Source organism: Salmo salar, chromosome ssa12 (assembly GCF_905237065.1).
Source record: "Salmo salar chromosome ssa12, Ssal_v3.1, whole genome shotgun sequence".
Classification (NCBI taxonomy): Eukaryota; Metazoa; Chordata; class Actinopteri; order Salmoniformes; family Salmonidae; genus Salmo; species Salmo salar.
The window spans coordinates 18,167,296-18,186,501 of record NC_059453.1 but is presented as its reverse complement, the minus strand read 5'-3'; the positions used below and the strand labels follow the sequence as shown (position 1 = coordinate 18,186,501).

The window sequence follows — 19,206 nt, the reverse complement described above, 5'->3', positions numbered from 1 at the left end:
AAGCCGGACGACCCTGGGCACAATGCCGCCTCATGGGTCTCCCTGTCACAGCCGCGCTGTAACACAGCCTGGGATCAAACCCGGGGCTGAAGTGGCACCTTAGCACTCATTGTTGAATTTGCGATTTCCAGCTTGTTGTGTAATGTTTATGTCCAATGGCCGATGAGCACCGATACGTTGTATCTCTAATTTCTCATCATATGACAAGGTTTGAGAAGGATTTGCCAGTAGATTGCCGATTTGATGCATGATGATGACTGCTTGTCTAGCTTGCTAGCTAAGATTTTAAAAGTATGATGTTGACATGAACAGTCCAATCAGAGATACGCTAGATATAATGTGATTTGACGTAATTTTGTCTGTGGCCTATGACCTTGAACCTTGGATGGGCACTTCTAATGTAACTCTATGGCAGCACCCAAGGGGCTTGAATTTTTGAGCTCTCTCCGTAGATTTTGCAGTGACGTAGTGTCCCCATGAGTGACAGAACACTGAGCCAATCACGGCGCAACTAGAGAACATTACCAACCCCTACGCTCTGTATTTTCCGCTGGCTGCCCCACCACCACAGAAAGCACTGAGCTAGGCTGAAACACCTGCATTTTGGAGCTACTTTACTCAAGAAAGGATAAAAGAGACCATGTTGGTATGTGACTTTATTAACTCAATGCTTTATTTATTTTTTTACATTGTTTGCAAACCGATATGTGTCATGTATTAATACCAAAATAACATTAAAAAAGCAACTAAAAAAAGCTAAACAGGTGGGGCTCAAAACAGATGGCGCTCTGCCACACCTGCCATGAATGATGTGTCGCGGCTGCACGCATCTAGAAATTATGGACAAGTTGACGAACAAATTGCCCACCAAAATGTCTGAAATGATAATCAGAAACATGTCTAAATCAGGCAAAAAATAAATCCTGCCCCCCTTGTCAAAAAATCCTTCACAGTCTTTGACTGTAGCCTGTAGCGAATTTTCTATATTTGCAGGTTAGTGAGGGCCTCAGATTTTCACTTTATCACATAGTCGTGAGGTTGCAGATGGGTTATTAGCAGTTACGGGCGGTTGCGGGTTAACAAACAGCTGACTGGTGCACCACTAGTGTGTGTGCGTGCATGTAGTTTGTGAGGAACAGTGCTGGGTGTTGATCTGTTCAATGGTGACATCATGTGTCCAATAGGCAGAAATACAAGAAACAACAGCAGAGTGGAAAAAGTTATGAATCAATGTATTAATAGTTGATCAAATAATCTATGTATTTCTTAGCTTGAACTTTGAGCTTATTTACAACATGGCGCTTATACTGTATTGACACTAAACCAAATTGTAAAAACTGCAAAGGTAAACATATTTAATGTATCTAAAATAGGTAATAATTAATAATTTGATAATAAAATAAGTGATATCATGATTCTGAACAATATGCTATTACCTAATATAAAATAATAATGAATATAAAAAGTGCAATAATACAAAGTAAATAATTAGGAGAAACCTGGTCCAAGAGCTAGAAGTAATAAAAAGCTGTTATCAATATTATCCACATTAGTCACTGAGAAATGTAGACCTATTTTTGTTATAAAAATCTGGAAAAGGCAAATCCCATAGAAAAAGAGCAGAAACATAATATTAATCTACTGAGAGTAAACAGAAAAGTGGGCTTTTTGTGTTACAGAAAATCTACAAATGGTCAAATCTCATAGAAAAAGAGCAGAAGCATAATCTATCTTATTTATCATCGATATACATAATTATCATTACAAGGAAAGAGAATTCAACTCCAGCATTTACTCAGAAGTTAAAGCTTAGGAAAAACTTCTTGACATGTCACCAATAAGCATAATTACATAAATCTATCGTTCTGCCCCTGAGCAAGGCAGTTAACCCACTATTCACCAGGCACCGAAGATGAGGATGTCGATTATGCCAGCCCCCCGCATCGCTCTGATTCAGAGGTGTTGGGTTAAATGCGGAAGACACATTTAAGTTGAATGCCTTCAGTTGTAAAATTGACTAGGTATCCCCGTTTCCCTTTCCTTAACAAGAAAATAAAATAATGACATCATTTTCTAAAACGTTAGAGCTCATTATCTGGAAAGCCGTTTAGATATGATAGCAATATGATAGCAGGAGAATAGAGGTGTAAATCCTAGCTTTGGTTTGGTGCTGAAGCTCTTCATCCAGGTTCTGTGGTGGTTCTCTTCAGTCCAGGTTCTGTGGTGGATCTCTTCAGTCCAGGTTCTGTGGTGGTTCTCTTTAGTTCTCATAATCTGAGGGCTCAGCATCTATCTGTGGGACTGTGTCACTAGAGGAGTCCCTCACATTCTGAAAGAAAACACAATGAACACATTACACACAACTCTATAACATTTTTATGGATACAAACACACACACAAACACAAACACACACACAAACACACACACTTACTGCCAGGGTGTCATACTCTGGTGACCTGGTCTTCATGTTCAGAGCTGTGTACGTGTCACTGTTAGGGTCAGGATGGACACTCTGTGCAGGGAGAAAGCGAGAGAGAGAGCGTTGTCACGGTAACAGTGAAAATAGTATGAGAGAGACTGTTGTGACATAGTAAATTCATGTCACCAGGTGTGGAGGTGGAGGCATAGCTGATATCATCACCTGTGTGTCTGCTGTGACATCACTTCCTCCTATGGATCTCCTGTAATGAGGGAAAGAGTGAGTTCTGCTCTCTACTGACCTCCAGTGGAAGTTGACATGTTACAAATCAAGTTTTGCACATTAATGAATGAATGAATATATTAATGCATTCATAACAAATCAGGGTGCTAAGGTGAAAAAAAATGTATGTCACCTGAACCACATGAAGCAAGGGAGACAGAGGATGAGAACCAGAACAACCACTGTGATTCCTACAGCTGCAGTCAGAACTGAGGTCTGTTTCTCTATAATAAAATATGGATGATATGAGTACATGGCATGATATAATAAACTAAAAACAAATATAATTTGGTAAAACCTGTCTCCTCCCCTTCATCCACACTGATTGAAGAGGATTTAACAAGTGACATCAATATGGGATCAAAGCTTCACCTGGATTCACCTGGTCAGCCTGTCTATGTCATGGAAAGAACAGGTGTTCTTAGTGTTTTGTATACTCAGTGTTTAATTATAAACCAAAGTAAAATAAGCCAAATTCAAAGTATTAACATTAGATTGAACCATGTAGTTTTGTATTGAAGTATTGAAGATGTAACTATACCTGCTACAATGATCATCAGAGCTGTAGAGTTCATAGATCCTCTTCCATTCTGGGCCTCACAGTAATATTCTCCTCTGTCCTCAGAGATGATGTTAGTGATGCTGTAACTCTGTCCTGATGCTTTTGGTGAGGCTACATTCTTCTTGTACCAGGTGTATTTGTCCACAGGTGGGTTGGCATCACTGCTGCAGGTCAGAGTCACTGAACTGCCCTCCACTATTTCACCAGAGGGACTGACTGACACTGAGGTGTTCTTTGGGCCATCTGGTGGACAATATGTAACACATTGTTCATACATAGAGCTTTACATGAGGTGCATCATATAACTTACTTATTATTAAAATAAAATAAATATTAATATAAATATGTGTAACTTACACATTAATGTAACAATACAGTGTTTGTGAAGTACTTGTAGTTCCCTACAGTAGTGAGATGAGTACAATCATGGAACTTGGACATAGATTGAAATAATAGATAGAAAGAATAGATAAGATGTTACTAAAAGAATACAACTGGAGGTGTATCACACATACTCACATGTGACAGTGAGAGTCTCTTCAGGAGAGTAGAGATCCTCATGGCCTTCTACAGCACAGGAGTATCTGCCTGCATCCTCACTGCTGACTGGCTTAAGGAACAGACTGTTAGATTGGGTGGTTACATGTCCATTCTTGTACCAGATGTAGGTGGGGTTGGGGTTGTCAGTCAGAGTACAGGTGGTGCTACAGGTCAGTATCACCGTCTGTCCCTCTGTCACAGTGGCAGGAGTCACCTTCACTTGAAGACCTAAATGAAAGAGGATTAAAACACTGAGTATATCACTAAGTAATCGTTTTCAGTATTGATAAGATGTGTCATGTAGTGTTACCTGTGACAGTCAGAGTTGTTCCAGGGAAGGTGGGCTCCCAGTTTGTCTGATCTGTTCTGAATCTAATCTTATACTCAGCTGAATCCTCCTCTCTCAGGTCTGTGATTCTCAGGGTGGAGTCACTCTGCATATTTCCAAGGTACTCCACACGACCTCCATAACCCAGGCTCAGGATTTGAGGGGCCTCATGAAGTTTTCCTTTTATATACCAGTTTGTTTCAGAGACTGTATGACCACTGGGATATGTATAAAAGCAGGATATGTTCACTGATGACCCCTTCAAGGTACAGATCCTCTGATGGGTGTAAGTCACATGGAAATAACTCTGAGCCCTAACAGCTGAAACACAAGTACATTTTTCAAACAGTGTACGTATTTAGAACTGTAAAATCAACAACCATTAATCTAAATGAAATAGTAGCCCTATTTGATGTCTGTTTCACTAAACATCAATACTGAACAATGATGTATCGGATGATTTTGACAGACTTTAAATAGTGTATTAGTCACACTCACACACTGCAGGAGAATTGATGCCTTTTACAGCACAGTAGAAACTGTCTTCAGTTTTGAAGTAGACTGAGTACGAGGGGGAGGAGGCCGCTTGTACAATCTTACTGTTCCTGTACCAGATGTAGGTGGAGTTACCAGTCAGAGTACAGGTGGTGCTACAGGTCAGTGTCGTTGACCACCATGTAGTGGTCACCTTCACCTGCAGGTCTGGAGTAGATAACAACATTAAACCCTCAATGACCTGTTATCTAGTTGAAATGAGGCAGGAGCGGACGTTCTCAAATCATCAATTCAGACATTCCTATTTTACATTTACATTACATTTACATTTAAGTCATTTAGCAGACGCTCTTATCCAGAGCGACTTACAAATTGGTGCATTCACCTTATGATATCCAGTGGAACAACCACTTTACAATAGTGCATCTAAATCTTTTAAGGGGGGGGTTAGAAGGATTACTTTATCCTATCCTAGGTATTCCTTAAAGAGGTGGGGTTTCAGGTGTCTCCGGAAGGTGGTGATTGACTCCGCTGTCCTGGCATCGTGAGGGAGCTTGTTCCACCATTGGGGTGCCAGAGCAGCGAACAGTTTTGACTGGGCTGAGCGGGAACTGTGCTTCCTCAGAGGTAGGGGGGCCAGCAGGCCAGAGGTGGATGAACGCAGTGCCCTTGTTTGGGTGTAGGGCCTGATCAGAGCCTGAAGGTATGGAGGTGCCGTTCCCTTCACAGCTCCGTAGGCAATCACCATGGTCTTGTAGCGGATGCGAGCTTCAACTGGAAGCCAGTGGAGAGAGCGGAGGAGCGGGGTGACGTGAGAGAACTTGGGAAGGTTGAACACCAGACGGGCTGCGGCGTTCTGGATGAGTTGTAGGGGTTTAATGGCACAGGCAGGGAGCCCAGCCAACAGCGAGTTTCAGTAATCCAGACGGGAGATGACAAGTGCCTGGATTAGGACCTGCGTCGCTTCCTGTGTGAGGCAGGGTCGTACTCTGCGAATGTTGTAGAGCATGAACCTACAGGATCGGGTCACCGCCTTGATGTTAGTGGAGAATGACAGGGTGTTGTCCAGGATCACGCCAAGGTTCTTAGCACTCTGGGAGGAGGACACAAGGGAGTTGTCAACCGTGATGGCGAGATCATGGAACGGGCAGTCCTTCCCCGGGAGGAAGAGCAGCTCCATCTTGCCGAGGTTCAGCTTGAGCTGGTGATCCGTCATCCACACTGATATGTCTGACAGACATGCAGAGATGCGATTCGCCGCCTGGTTATCAGAAGGGGGAAAGGAGAAGATTAATTGTGTGTCGTCTGCATAGCAATGATAGGAGAGACCATGTGAGGATATGACAGAGCCAAGTGACTTGGTGTATAGCGAGAATAGTAGAGGGCCTAGAACAGAGCCCTGGGGGACACCAGTGGTGAGAGCGCATGGTGCGGAGACAGATTCTCGCCACGCCACCTGGTAGGAGCGACCTGTCAGGTAGGACGCAATCCAAGCGTGGGCCGCGCCGGAGATGCCCAACTCGGAGAGGGTGGAAAGGAGGATCTGATGGTTCACAGTATCAAAGGCAGCAGATAGGTCTAGAAGGATGAGAGCAGAGGAGAGAGAGTTAACTTTAGCAGTGTGGAGAGCCTCCGTGACACAGAGAAGAGCAGTCTCAGTTGAATGCCCAGTCTTGAAACCTGACTGATTAGGATCAAGAAGGTCATTCTGAGAGAGATAGCAGGAGAGCTGGCCAAGGACGGCACGTTCAAGAGTTTTGGAGAGAAAAGAAAGAAGGGATACTGGTCTGTAGTTGTTGACATCGGAGGGATCGAGTGTAGGTTTTTTCAGAAGGGGTGCAACTCTCGCTCTCTTGAAGACGGAAGGGACGTAGCCAGCGGTCAAGGATGAGTTGATGAGCGAGGTGAGGAAGGGGAGAAGGTCTCCGGAAATGGTCTGGAGAAGAGAGGAGGGGATAGGGTCAAGTGGGCAGGTTGTTGGGTGGCCGGCCGTCACAAGACGCGAGATTTCATCTGGAGAGAGAGGGGAGAAAGAGGTCAAAGCACAGGGTAGGGCAGTGTGAGCAGGACCAGCGGTGTCGTTTGACTTAGCAAACGAGGATCGGATATCGTCAACCTTCTTTTCAAAATGGTTGACGAAGTCATCCGCAGAGAGGGAGGAGGGGGGGGGGGGGAGGAGGATTCAGCAGGGAGGAGAAGGTAGCAAAGAGCTTCCCTAGGGTTAGAGGCAGATGCTTGGAATTTAGAGTGGTAGAAAGTGGCTTTAGCAGCAGAGACAGAAGAGGAGAATGTAGAGAGGAGGGAGTGAAAGGATGCCAGGTCCGCAGGGAGGCGAGTTTTCCTCCATTTCCGCTCGGCTGCCCGGAGCCCTGTTCTGTGAGCTCGTAGTGAGTCGTCGAGCCACGGAGCAGGAGGGGAGGACCGAGCCGGCCTGGAGGATAAGGGACAGAGAAAATCAAAGGATGCAGAAAGGGGAGGAGAGGAGGGTTGAGGAGGCAGAATCAGGAGATAGGTTGGAGAAGGTTTGAGCAGAGGGAAGAGATGATAGGATGGAAGAGGAGAGAGTAGCGGGAGAGAGAGAGCGAAGGTTGGGACGGCGCAATACCATCCGAGTAGGGGCAGAGTGAGAAGTGTTGGATGAGAGCAAGAGGGAAAAGGATACAAGGTAGTGGTCGGAGATTTGGAGGGGAGTTGCAATAAGATTAGTGGAAGAACAGCATCTAGTAAAGATGAGGTCAAGCGTATTGCCTGCCTTGTGAGTAGGGGGGGAAGGTGAGAGGGTGAGGTCAAAAGAGGAGAGGAGTGGAAAGAAGGAGGCAGAGAGGAATGAGTCAAAGGTAGACGTGGGGAGGTTAAAGTCACCCAGAACTGTGAGAGGTGAGCCATCCTCAGGAAAGGAACTTATCAAGGCGTCAAGCTCATTGATGAACTCTCCAAGGGAACCTGGAGGGCGATAAATGATAAGGATGTTAAGCTTGAAAGGGCTGGTAACTGTGACAGCATGGAATTCAAATGAGGAGATAGACAGATGGGTCAGGGGAGAAAGAGAGAATGTCCACTTGGGAGAGATGAGGATTCCAGTGCCACCACCCCGCTGGCTCGATGCTCTAGGGGTATGCGAGAACACGTGGGCAGACGAAGAGAGAGCAGTAGGAGTAGCAGTGTTATCTGTGGTAATCCATGTTTCCGTCAGTGCCAGGAAGTCTAGGGACTGGAGGGTAGCATAGGCTGAGATGAACTCAGCCTTGTTGGCTGTAGACCGGCAGTTCCAGAGGCTGCCGGAGACCTGGAACTCCACGTGGGTCGTGCGCGCTGGGACCACCAGGTTAGAGTGGCAGCGGCCACGCGGTGTGAAGCGTTTGTATGGCCTGTGCAGAGAGGAGAGAACAGGGATAGACAGACACATAGTTGACAAGCTACAGAAGTGTTGTTTCTTGTATTATTGTCTCTTGTGTCTTTAGAGAACTGTTTCACTTTGATATCCTTTTTCTTCTGTCCTGATTTTCTTTTTCTTTTCTTCTGTTAACTAGATATTCTTTGTTGTTCTTCGTTAGCTAGCTAGCTTCTTCCAAAAAAACCATACTTTCATATTTATATTATTTAAATACAAATCAAGACAATTATCCTGAACCAATTAAAGAGATCAACACTATATATAATATCACTGTACCTGTAACAGACAGAGTGATTAAACAGATCAACACTATATATAATATCACTGTACCTGTAACAGACAGTGTGATTAAACAGATCAACACTATATATAATATCACTGAACCTGTAACAGACAGAGTGATTAAACAGATCAACACTATATATAATATCACTGTACCTGTAACAGACAGAGTGACTCCAGGATAGCCAGAATATTTCCCTCCTTCCTGATCTGTTATGAATCTGAAAGTGTACTCAGCTGAGTAACTCAATCTCAGGTCTGTGATTTTCAGGGTGCAGTCTTTATTCTTATCGCTACGGTACGTCACATGACCTTTGTAGTCTGGGTCATCTCTCAGATTTACATCATTTTCCAAAGCATCAATTTTAGTGAACCAGAAGGTTGTTGTGACTTTATGACCTCTGGGATATGTGTAAGAGCAGGACAGATCCACTGTTGACCCCTTCAAGGCACAGATACTCTGAGTGGTGTAAGTCACACTCCAGCCATACTGACCCAGTACCACTGAAACACAGTCACACAACACAATGGTATCAGAATTAGGACAAGATCTATTGGTTCACACTAACAGTAGGGTTTGTCTCCACTTTGTTGCTATAGTTGAGTGTGAATGGAAACCACAGAAAACTATTTAAGTGGAGATGCCTAACAGAACACACCAGAATAATATTATGAGTATTAACCTTTTAGAAATGTTTGTAGATTATTAAAAAGAACAACTAAAAGATAAGAATGAGACCATACCTGCTACAGACCAGAGAAAGACCACCAACACACTTCCTGCTGTTCTCAAGGCCATTGTTGCATCTCCCACCCTGCAGTCTTAGAAACATAAACAACAACTCACTCTATAGCTGGTGAATAACTCCACCTGATACATTGAAGGAGAAACTGTAAATGGGGTACAGGGCCTCATTACTGAAAATGAACCAGGCTCATATTGTGTTGCGCTATTTTGTGCTACAGATGTAGGATCTTAATTTGATCACTCTAGAAAATGTTCCTGCTTCCTGGAAATGCAAACTTGCAGTGTATTCAAGATTTAAAAAGGCCTCCAACTGTCAAAGATCCATCCAGTACAGCTGTTTATTCCGTGCACCAGTTCTTTAAGTCTACATCACCGGCTTTCTAGGCGTCACTGAACTGTCTAATTACGCACACCTGGTTTCCATTTCCCCTGATTAGTAATTTTATAAATCTGCCCTCTGTTCACTATTGTCTTGGTCAGTTGTTGTTCCCATGTCCGTTGGTCTTGTGAGTACCTGTGCTTTGTTGTTTCGGCTTTCGTGTATTGTGCACTTGTAGTACGCGTCTTAAAACCTCCTATTACGTATTCCTGCACCCGTCTCCTGTCATTTATACAACGTGACGCTAATGTTTGTAATATAAAATGTCAGACTTGATTTTACCTAATGAAAAGTGTCAACCACCACATTAATTATAATCCACAGAATTCACTTTTCCTGTTGATGCAAGATAATGTAAGATCCTACCTCTGTATATGGTTGTGTGTGTGAATACTCTATTGCACTATGGATCAACATCTACAGATGTGCTGTAAATACATATTTCTACATTGCTTGTTCTGAAGCTGTTCTATCTCAGAACCCTAAATATAGGTAGATAAATGCTCAACCATCTATGGTCTGTCAAGCTGTACAGCAGCCTAAAGACTGACCACCAGGTTCAATGATAGCTCCTGTCCCCAAGCTGTGAGGCTAAACAGCAAGTGGCTCATACACATGCACACAGTCTTGTACAACTATCCTTGTGGGGACACAAAATTCAGTCCTGTTCACAATCCTATTTTCCATTACATTAACCCCAAAACCTACTAACCCTAGCTCCTAAACCTTATTTAACATGAATTCAAATCTTAACCCTAAACCCCCTAGAAATAGCATTTGATCGAATGGGGACTAACAACATTTATTGTCCGTTTACTATTTTATAGTAAACGGACAAAGAGTAGTTAAAACGTCCCACACAGTCTTGCGCATTCCACCTTGTGGGGACATACAATTCAGTCCCTTTCAAATCCTATTTTCCCTAACTCCTAAACCTAATTCTAACTTCTTATCCTCAGCACTTTATCAATAATTGTCTTCCTCCTGTTGAACTTGGGCCTTTCGTGTTCTCCCGCCGTCTCCAGAAGGGTTGGATGTACAATATAGAAACAGGGCGGAAAGTTGAATTAGGCCCATGCAACACAAGGGTTGATACCAGCATAAATAGAAACGCTCTTAAACCTAACACTGATTCTAACCTTAACCCTAAACTCCCTAAAAATAGTATTTGACCTTGTGGGGACCAACAATGTCCCCAGTTTGTCAAATTGTTGTTGGTTTAATGTTCCTGTGGGGAAACTATATATAGAAAATAATGTGGACACCTCCTCAAATGAGTGGATTCAGCTGTTTAATCCACTGCCGTTGCTGACTGGTGTATAACATCAAGCACACAGCCATGCCATCTCCATAGACAAACATTGTCAGTAGAATGGCCTTACTGAAGACTTCAGTGACTTTCAATGTGGCACCTTCAAAGGATGACACCTTTCCAGTTTGAGACATTTCTGCCCTGCTAGAACAGGGTTAACATGGCGGATCAGCCGGACACAAGCCTAAGATCACCATGCGCAATGCCAACCGTCAGCTGGAGTGGTGTAAAACTCGTCGCCATTGGACTCTGGAGCAGTGGAAACGTGTTCTCTGGAGTGATGAATCACGATTCACCATCTGGCAGTTCGACGGACGATTCTGGGTTTGGTGGATGACAGGAGAACACTACCAGCCCCCCCAAAAAGTGTCAACTCTAAAGTTTGGTGGAGGAGGAATAATGGTCTGGGGCTGTTTTTCATGGTTCGGGCCAGGCCCCTTAGTTCCAGTGATAGGAAATCTTAACGATACAGTATACAATGACATTCTAGACAATTATCTGCTTCCAAGTTTGTGGCAACAGTTTTGGGGAAGGCACTTTCCTGTTACAGCACGGCAATGCCCCCGTGGATAAAGCGAGGTCCATACAGAAATGGTTTGTCGAGGAGGAAGAACTGACAGAGCCCTGACCTCAACCACATTGAACACCTTTGTGATGAATTGGAACGCCGACTGCAAGCCAACCCAATTCCCCAAACATCAGTGCCCAACCTCACTAATTCTCTTGTGGCTGAATGGAAGCAAGTCCAAGCAGCAATGTTTGAACATCTAGTGGAAAGCCTTCCCAAAATAGTGTAGGCTGTTATAGCAGGGACCAACTCCATATTAATGCCCATGATTTTTTAATTAGTTGTTTGATGAGCAGTTGTCCACATACTTTTGGTCATGTAGTGTAGCTACCCTGCATCTGTAGTGAAGATCCATTAGGCCAATGGAGTCTGTATCAAAGTCTAGAGAGATGATTGTTATGGATGTAGAAAAGTTAAAACACACATCCTACACAGTATAGATGTCAACTCTACTCCCTATCAGTCTGGTCTTGAAGAGCTCTCAGATAAACCCACTGTGTCACACGCAGACACACACACAGGCCCACGTGCAGTGTTACAATGTTTGTTTGCATGTCTTTTTTACCCTAGTTAATCATCTCATCCCTGTGTAGATCAGCACTCCGACACTGAGACACTTTATGAATACTTGCCCTGGTGTAACAACCAAAACACAGCTCAAAACATAACAATAAGTAAAATGATACATTACCCTCAAGAATATGACTAATGACTAAAATCCAATAACCCAAAACTATATTTCAAGATATTGTCAAGAGTACTTAGAGTGAAGGGGAGAGGTCTTGTACAGTGAGTCAGTGTGAATTCTGTGGTTGACACACATTTAACTGTCCTCTCCTTCCTCTTTAAGTCATTAACACGCATGATAACCAAACCAGCATGTCAGAAAAGGGATGTTACTGCATTTCAATAGAAATTGTGCAACAGACTGCATATCTAGTTGCCTTTCTTCATTTGAGGAGTGGGACTACATTTTTTAAATAAGCTAAATGTGTCATTTTTTCAATGTGATATTTTGACTACACAGAGAATCATTTAAACAATGTGTCGACTACAGAGGGCTTGGTGTGGTTTCTAGGTGATTTCTGACACAACGGTAAGCCCTCTTTACTATTTAGAATGTTAACCATTTCTTAGAATGTGCTGCCTTGCCCTTCTGAGTTCTGTATATACAGGTCAAAGTTCCATGATGTCATTCAATTAGAACCCATTCCATTTAAAACCCATGACCATCACTCCTCATCAGATGAATCAAAGTAGTACTGAAGGTTCCAGTGTTCTAGACTAGAGATCTCCCTACTGGCATCTCAACATTACTACAATCTCCTAAAAAAATGTTCTAAGTAATGATGGGCTAATAAAACATAACAAACTGACAATAAATCTGAATAGTGAAACAGAACACTGTCTACTACTTGACACATTCACATTTAAGCAAAAAAACACTGTACAACATGGCACTGTCATATTCTGTTACATTGTTGACCCTTGTGTAAATTGCAGCAGTAGCCTTAGCTAGCAGTATTGAATGCTGCTGTTCATATTGTATAGTCTAATGTAGCCTGTTATCCATATATAGTCTAATGTAGCCTGTTATCCATATATAGTCTAATGTAGCCTGTTATCCATATATAGTCTAATGTAGCCTGTTATCCATATATAGTCTAATGTAGCCTGTTATCTATATATAGTCTAATGTAGCCTGTTATCCATATATAGTCTAATGTAGCCTGTTGTCAATATATAGTCTAATGTAGCCTGTTGTCCATATATAGTCTAATGTAGCCTGTTGTCCATATATAGTCTAATGTAGCCTGTTATCCATATATAGTCTAATGTAGCCTGTTATCCATATATAGTCTAATGTAGCCTGTTGTCCATATATAGTCTAATGTAGCCTGTTATCCATATATAGTCTAATGTAGCCTGTTGTCCATATATAGTCTAATGTAGCCTGTTGTCCATATATAGTCTAATGTAGCCTGTTGTCCATATATAGTCTAATGTAGCCTGTTGTCCATATATAGTCTAATGTAGCCTGTTGTCCATATATAGTCTAATGTAGCCTGTTGTCCATATACACAGTGCATTTGGAAAGTATTCAGACCCCTTGACTTTTTCCACATTTTGCCTTATTCTAAAATGGATTAAATAGTTTTTTTCCCTCATCAATCTGCACACAATACCCTATAATAACAAACTGAAATATCACTTTTACATAAATATTCAGACCCTTTACTCAGTACTTTGTTGAAGCACCTTTGGCAGCAATTACAGCCTTGAGTCTTCTTGGGTATGACACTACAAGCTTGGCATACCTGTATTTGGGCAGTTTCTCACATTCTTCTCTGCAAATGTTTTATTTTACCTTTATTTAACTAGGCACGTGAGTTAAGAACAAATTTTTATATACAATGACAACTTAAGAACAGTGGGTTAACTGCCTTGTTCAGGAGCAAAACGACAGATTTTTACCTTGGCAGCCTTGACAGCTCGGGGATTCAATCTAGCAACCTTTCGGTTACTGGCCTAGCGCTCTAACCACTAGGCTACCTGCCGCCCCAGCAGGTAGCCACTGAAAACAAACCACTAGGCTACCTGCCACATGATGCTGCCACAACGATGCTTCACCGTAGAGATGATGCCAGGTTTCCTTCAGACTTGGTTTCATCAGACCAGAGAATTGTGATCCTCATAGTCTGAGAGTCCTTTAGGTGCCTTTTGGCAAACTACAAGTGGGCTGTCATGTGCCTTTCATGGAGGAGTGACTTCTGTCTGGCCACTCTACCATGAAAGCCTGATTGGTGGACTGCAGAGATGGATGTCCTTCTGAAAGGTTCTCCAATCTCCACAGAGGAACTCTGAAGCTCTGTCAGAGTGAACATCGGGTTCTTGGTCACCTACCTGACCAAGGCCCTTCTCCCCTGATTGCTCAGTTTGGCCGGGCGGCCAGCTCTAGGAAGAAACTTGGTGGTTCCAAACTTGCCTTTCTAAATCATGTCCAATCAATTGAATTTACCACAGGTGGACTCCAATTAAGTTGTAAAAACATCTCAAGCATGATCAATGGAAAGAGGATGCACCTGAGCTAAATTTCGAGTCTCATAGCAAAGGGTCTTAATACTTATGTTAAATAAGGTATTTCTGTTTTTTAATACATTTCTAAAAACCAGTTTTTGCTTTGTCAATATGGGGTATTGAGTGTAGATTGACGAGGAAAACAAATAATATAATCAATTTTGGAATAAGGCTGTAACTTAATAAAATGTGGAAAAAGTCAAGCGGTCTGAATACCTTCCGAATGCACTGTAGTCTAATGTAGCCTGTTGTCCATATATAGTCTAATGTAGCCTGTTGTCCAAATACTATTCTGTGAATGTAAAGTGGTAATGAAGTATAATGTCCATATAAATAACTCTGATATGGTTCAGGCTGTAGAGGTCTATGGATGACAGGAAGGTGATGCTGAGTCAGTTCATCTAAACCAACAACACTTACTGGTAGTGCAGAGAAACAAGAAGTAGCCTACTGTAAGTGTGAGTTCTGTGGTTGATACATCTAAAAGTAGTCTAGTCAGGGTTTTAAGAAATGTAAGACTTCGGCGATCTCATTTACAAAATAATCTCTAATGCCCTACTCAATAAATTAGATGCAGTCTCTCACTGTGCCATCCGTTTTGTCACCAAAGCCCCATATACTACCCACCACTGCGACCTGTACGCTCTCGTTGGCTGGCCCTCGCTTCATACTCGTCGCCAAACCCATTGGCTCCAGGTCATCTACAAGACCCTGCAAGGTAAAGTCCCCCTTATCTCAGCTCGCTGGTCACCATAGCAGCACCCACCTGTAGCACGCGCTCCAGCAGGGATATCTCTCTGGTCACCCCCAAAGCCAATTCCTCCTTCGGCCGCCTCTCCTTCTAGTTCTCTGCTGCCAATGACTGGAACGAACTACAAAAATCTCTGAAACTGGAAACACTTATCTCCCTCACTAGCTTTAAGCACCAGCTGTCAGATCAGCTCACAAATCACTGCACCTGTACATAGCCCATCTATAATTTAGCCCAAACAACTACCTCTTCCCCTACTGTATTTATTTATTTATTTATTTTGCTCTTTTGCACCCCATTATTTCTATTTCTACTTTGTACTTTCTTCCACTGCAAATCTACCATTCCAGTGTTTTACTTGCTATATTGTATTTACTTCGCCACCATGGCCTTTTTTGCCCTTATCTCACCTCATTTGCTCACTTTGTATATAGATGTATTTTCCTACTATATTATTGACTGTATGTTTGTGTTACTCCATGTGTAACTCTGGTGTTGTATGTGTGAAACTGCTTGCTTTATCTTGGCCAGGTCGCAATTGTAAATGAGAACTTGTTCTCAACTTGCCTACCTGGTTAAATAAAGGTGAAATAAAAAAATGAACATGCATGAACAACATGTCAGAAAATATATTTTTAAAAGAGGCAAGATATGACCCATTCCCATTACTCCTGGTACTGAAGGTTCTAGTGTTCTAGACTAGAGCTCTCCCTACTGGCATCTCAACATTACTGCACTCTCTAGTCCTCATATGAGGTCCTCATTCATTTGTGCAGTAATGGGAACAAAATGAAATGGAGGGTGTTCCTTCGTTCCAGCCAATACAATGAGTCCATCCTCCTATTTATCCGCTCACCAGCCTCCTCTGTTGCACAGTACTGGTAGTAGCTATATCTAGCAGAGGCATCAATGAACATCACCATAGTCTGCTGTATTGACTTACAGCCATGTGCATATATTTTACATATGGGTGGTCCTGGGAATAAAACGCATAACGTTGCATGTGCCACGTTCTACCAACTGAGCTACAGAGAACCATATTCTGTATAGTCTAATGATGATATACAGATTTCAGATATAATTCAGGAGGCCTGTCAGAGGACAGACAGGAAAGTAGAACAGGGAATTGACACTGAGTGTGTGCATCTAAACCAACAAAACACAACCCACCATCACTGTGTCTCATGTTATATATCCTAAACACAACCCACCATCACTGTGTTAATAATCTAAACACAACCAATATGTGTCTATGTTAATATATCCTAAACACAACCCACCATCACTGTGTCATGTTAATACTACTCCTAAACACAACCCACCATCACTGTGTCTCATGTTAATACTACTCCTAAACACAACCCACCATCACTGTGTCATGTTAATACTACTCCTAAACACAACCCACCATCACTGTCTCATGTTAACACTACTCCTAAACACAACCCACCATCACTGTGTCTCATGTTAATACTACTCCTAAACACAACCCACCATCACTGTCTCATGTTAATACTACTCCTAAACAAACAAACCAAAAAATAAATGCACATGAATAAACTAAACTAAACGCATCAACAGAGGCCAGGGCCATATTCAGGAAGTGTCTTAGAGTAGGAGTGCTGTTCCAGGATCAGATTTGCTTTTTAGATCATAATTTTATGGATCCTAGATCACCTCTCCTACTGAGGTTGTTCATGAATATGAACCCTGAAGTAACAGGCAAAACACAGGTCAAATTAAAACAAAAAGTTAAACGATACATTACCCTGAAATACTTGATGTATGACTAAAAACAAATTACCAAAAACAATATTTCAAGATATCTTCAAGTGTACTTACAGAGTGAAGTGAAGGGGAGAGGTCTTGAACAGTAGGTCAACTTCTTGGTAATGGTTGGAAACAAGAAGTAGTCTACTGTAAGTATTAGTAGAAGCAGGCGTAGCCTGTGTGAGTTCTGTGGTTGACACATTTTAAAAGTAGCCTAGTCAGGGCATTAACATGCAGCAACAGCATGTCACATAAGGGATGTTACTGTATCTAAATAGAAAATGGTCTAAAGTCAGCATACTGTAGTTGCATTTCTTTATTTGAGGAGTGGGCCTACATGTTTTACAAGAGACAAAATGTGACCCATTCCCATCACTCTTCATCAGCTGCATCAATGTGCTACTGAAGGTTCCATCACAAATTAACCCTTGTGTAGTCTTAACATTCTGTATACTCCCCTTGTCCTAAGGGTACAAAATTACCTGCCTTCACTAATCCCCTAAAATAAAGCAGCTTAATTGAATTTTAAACCCCAAATCTATTTTGCATTAACCTGTTATGGCTAGGGGGCAGTATTTTCACGGCTGGATAAAAAACGTACCCGATTTAATCTGATTATTAGTCCTGCCCAGAAACTAGAATATGCATATAATTATTAGCTTTGGATAGAAAACACTCCAAAGTTTCTAAAACTGTTTGAATGGTGTCTGTGAGTTTAACAGAACTCATTTGGCAGGCCAAAACGTGAGAAGATTCTGTACAGGAAGTACCCTGTCTGACCATTTCTTGAACTTCTTTGCCATCTCTATCCATTAAAGGATCTCTGCTCTAACGTGACACTTCCTACGTCTTCCATAGGCTCTCAGTGCCCGGGAAAAACCTGAATGTCGTCATTCCAGCCCCAGGCTGAAACACATTATCGCCTTTCTCAAGTGGCCGATCAAGGGACTGTGGGCTTAGGCGCGTGCACTGGCCGCCCCCGTCTTTGTGTTTTTTCCTCTGTTTACCGAAAAGGAGATTCCCGGTCGGAATATTATCGCTTTTTTACGAGAGAAATTGCATAAAAATAGATTTTAGACAGCGGTTGACATGCTTCGAAGTACGGTAAGGGAATATTTAGCGCGCGACCCTGATTTACCATTTCGGATAGTTTCTGGAACGCACGAACAAAACGCCGCTATTCGGATATAACGATGGATTTTTTTGGACCAAACCAACATTTGTTATTGAAGTAGCAGTCCTGGGAGTGCATTCTGACGAAGACAACAAAAGGTAATCAAACTTTTGTAATAGTAAATCTGATTTTGTTGAAGGCTAAACTTGCCGGGTGTCTAAATAGCTAGCCCGTGATGGCTGGGCTATGTACTTAGAATATTGCAAAATGTGCTTTCACCAAAAAGCTATTTTAAAATCGGACATATCGAGTGCATAGAGGAGTTCTGTATCTATAATTCTTAAAATAATTGGTATGCTTTTTGTGAACGTTTATCGTGAGTAATTTAGTAAATTGTTAGTAAATTCCCTGGAAGTTTGCGGGGGGTATGCTAGTTCTGAACGTCACATGCTAATGTAAAAAGCTGTTTTTTGATATAAATATGAACTTGATTGAACAAAACATGCATGTATTGTATAAAATAATGTCCTAGGTGTGTCATCTGATGAAGATCATCAAAGGTTAGTGCTGCATTTAGCTGTCTTCTGGGTTTTTGTGACATTATATGCTAGCTTGAAAAATGGGTGTCTGATTATTTCTGGCTGGGTACTCTGCTGACATAATCTAATGTTTTGCTTTCGCTGTAAAGCCTTTTTGAAATCGGACAGTGTGGTTAGATAAAGGAGAGTCTTGTCTTTAAAATGGTGTAAAATAGTCATATGTTTGAAAAATTGAAGTTTTTGCATTTTTGAGGTATTTGTAATTCGCGCCACTCTATACCATTGGATATTGGTGAGGCGTTCCGCTAGCGGATTACTTTGTTGATAGACCTTTGGCAGCGATTACAGCCTCAAGTCATCTTGGGTATGACATTATAAGCTAGGCACACCTGTATTTGGGGAGTTTCTTCACTGCAGATCCCCTCAAGCTGTGTCAGGTTGAATGGGGAGCATTGCTGCGCAGCTGTCTCTCCAGAGATGTTCGATCGGGTTCATGTCCGGGCTCTGGCTGGGCCACTCAAGGACATTCAGAGACTTGTCTTGAAGCCAATTCTGCATTGTCTTGGCTGTGTGCTTAGGGTCGTTGACTTGTTGGAAGGTTAACCTTCGCCCCAGTCTGAGGTCCTGAGCTCTCCCGGAGCTGG

At 42.3% G+C, this 19,206-nt stretch overlaps 1 protein-coding gene across 2 annotated transcripts; it reads right to left on the bottom strand.

Annotated features, from left to right (window-relative positions):
* Nucleotides 1-649: 649 nt before the first annotated feature.
* Nucleotides 650-17,016, bottom strand: LOC123725439 (sialoadhesin). 2 transcript variants are annotated; one of them, XM_045690944.1, is made up of 11 exons: nucleotides 16,982-17,016; nucleotides 9,048-9,125; nucleotides 8,460-8,807; nucleotides 4,631-4,834; nucleotides 4,115-4,453; nucleotides 3,784-4,032; nucleotides 3,244-3,507; nucleotides 2,836-2,926; nucleotides 2,643-2,682; nucleotides 2,433-2,513; nucleotides 650-2,329 (listed from the first exon to the last, which is right to left on the bottom strand). In XM_045690944.1, exons 2-11 carry the CDS (start codon nucleotides 9,100-9,102, stop codon nucleotides 2,261-2,263), a joined length of 1,740 nt encoding a protein of 579 aa, XP_045546900.1. In that variant the 5' UTR covers nucleotides 9,103-9,125; nucleotides 16,982-17,016; the 3' UTR covers nucleotides 650-2,260. The 2 variants fall into 2 exon arrangements, with proteins under 2 accessions (XP_045546900.1, XP_045546899.1); XM_045690943.1 differs by lacking the exon at nucleotides 16,982-17,016 and adding an exon at nucleotides 12,002-12,108.
* Between the last annotated feature and the right edge of the window lie 2,190 nt (nucleotides 17,017-19,206).

Bases quoted from the DNA above. Each gene is read 5' to 3' on its own strand.
- LOC123725439 (XM_045690944.1), bottom strand. From the start codon at position 9,102: ATGGCCTTGAGAACAGCAGGAAGTGTGTTGGTGGTCTTTCTCTGGTCT. The intron at 4,454-4,630 runs GTGAGTGTGACT...CTTGTGTTTCAG, and splicing joins CATCAATTCTCCTGCAGTGT to CTGTTAGGGCTCAGAGTTAT. The intron at 2,927-3,243 runs GTATAGTTACAT...ATTTTATTATAG, and splicing joins TCTGATGATCATTGTAGCAG to AGAAACAGACCTCAGTTCTG.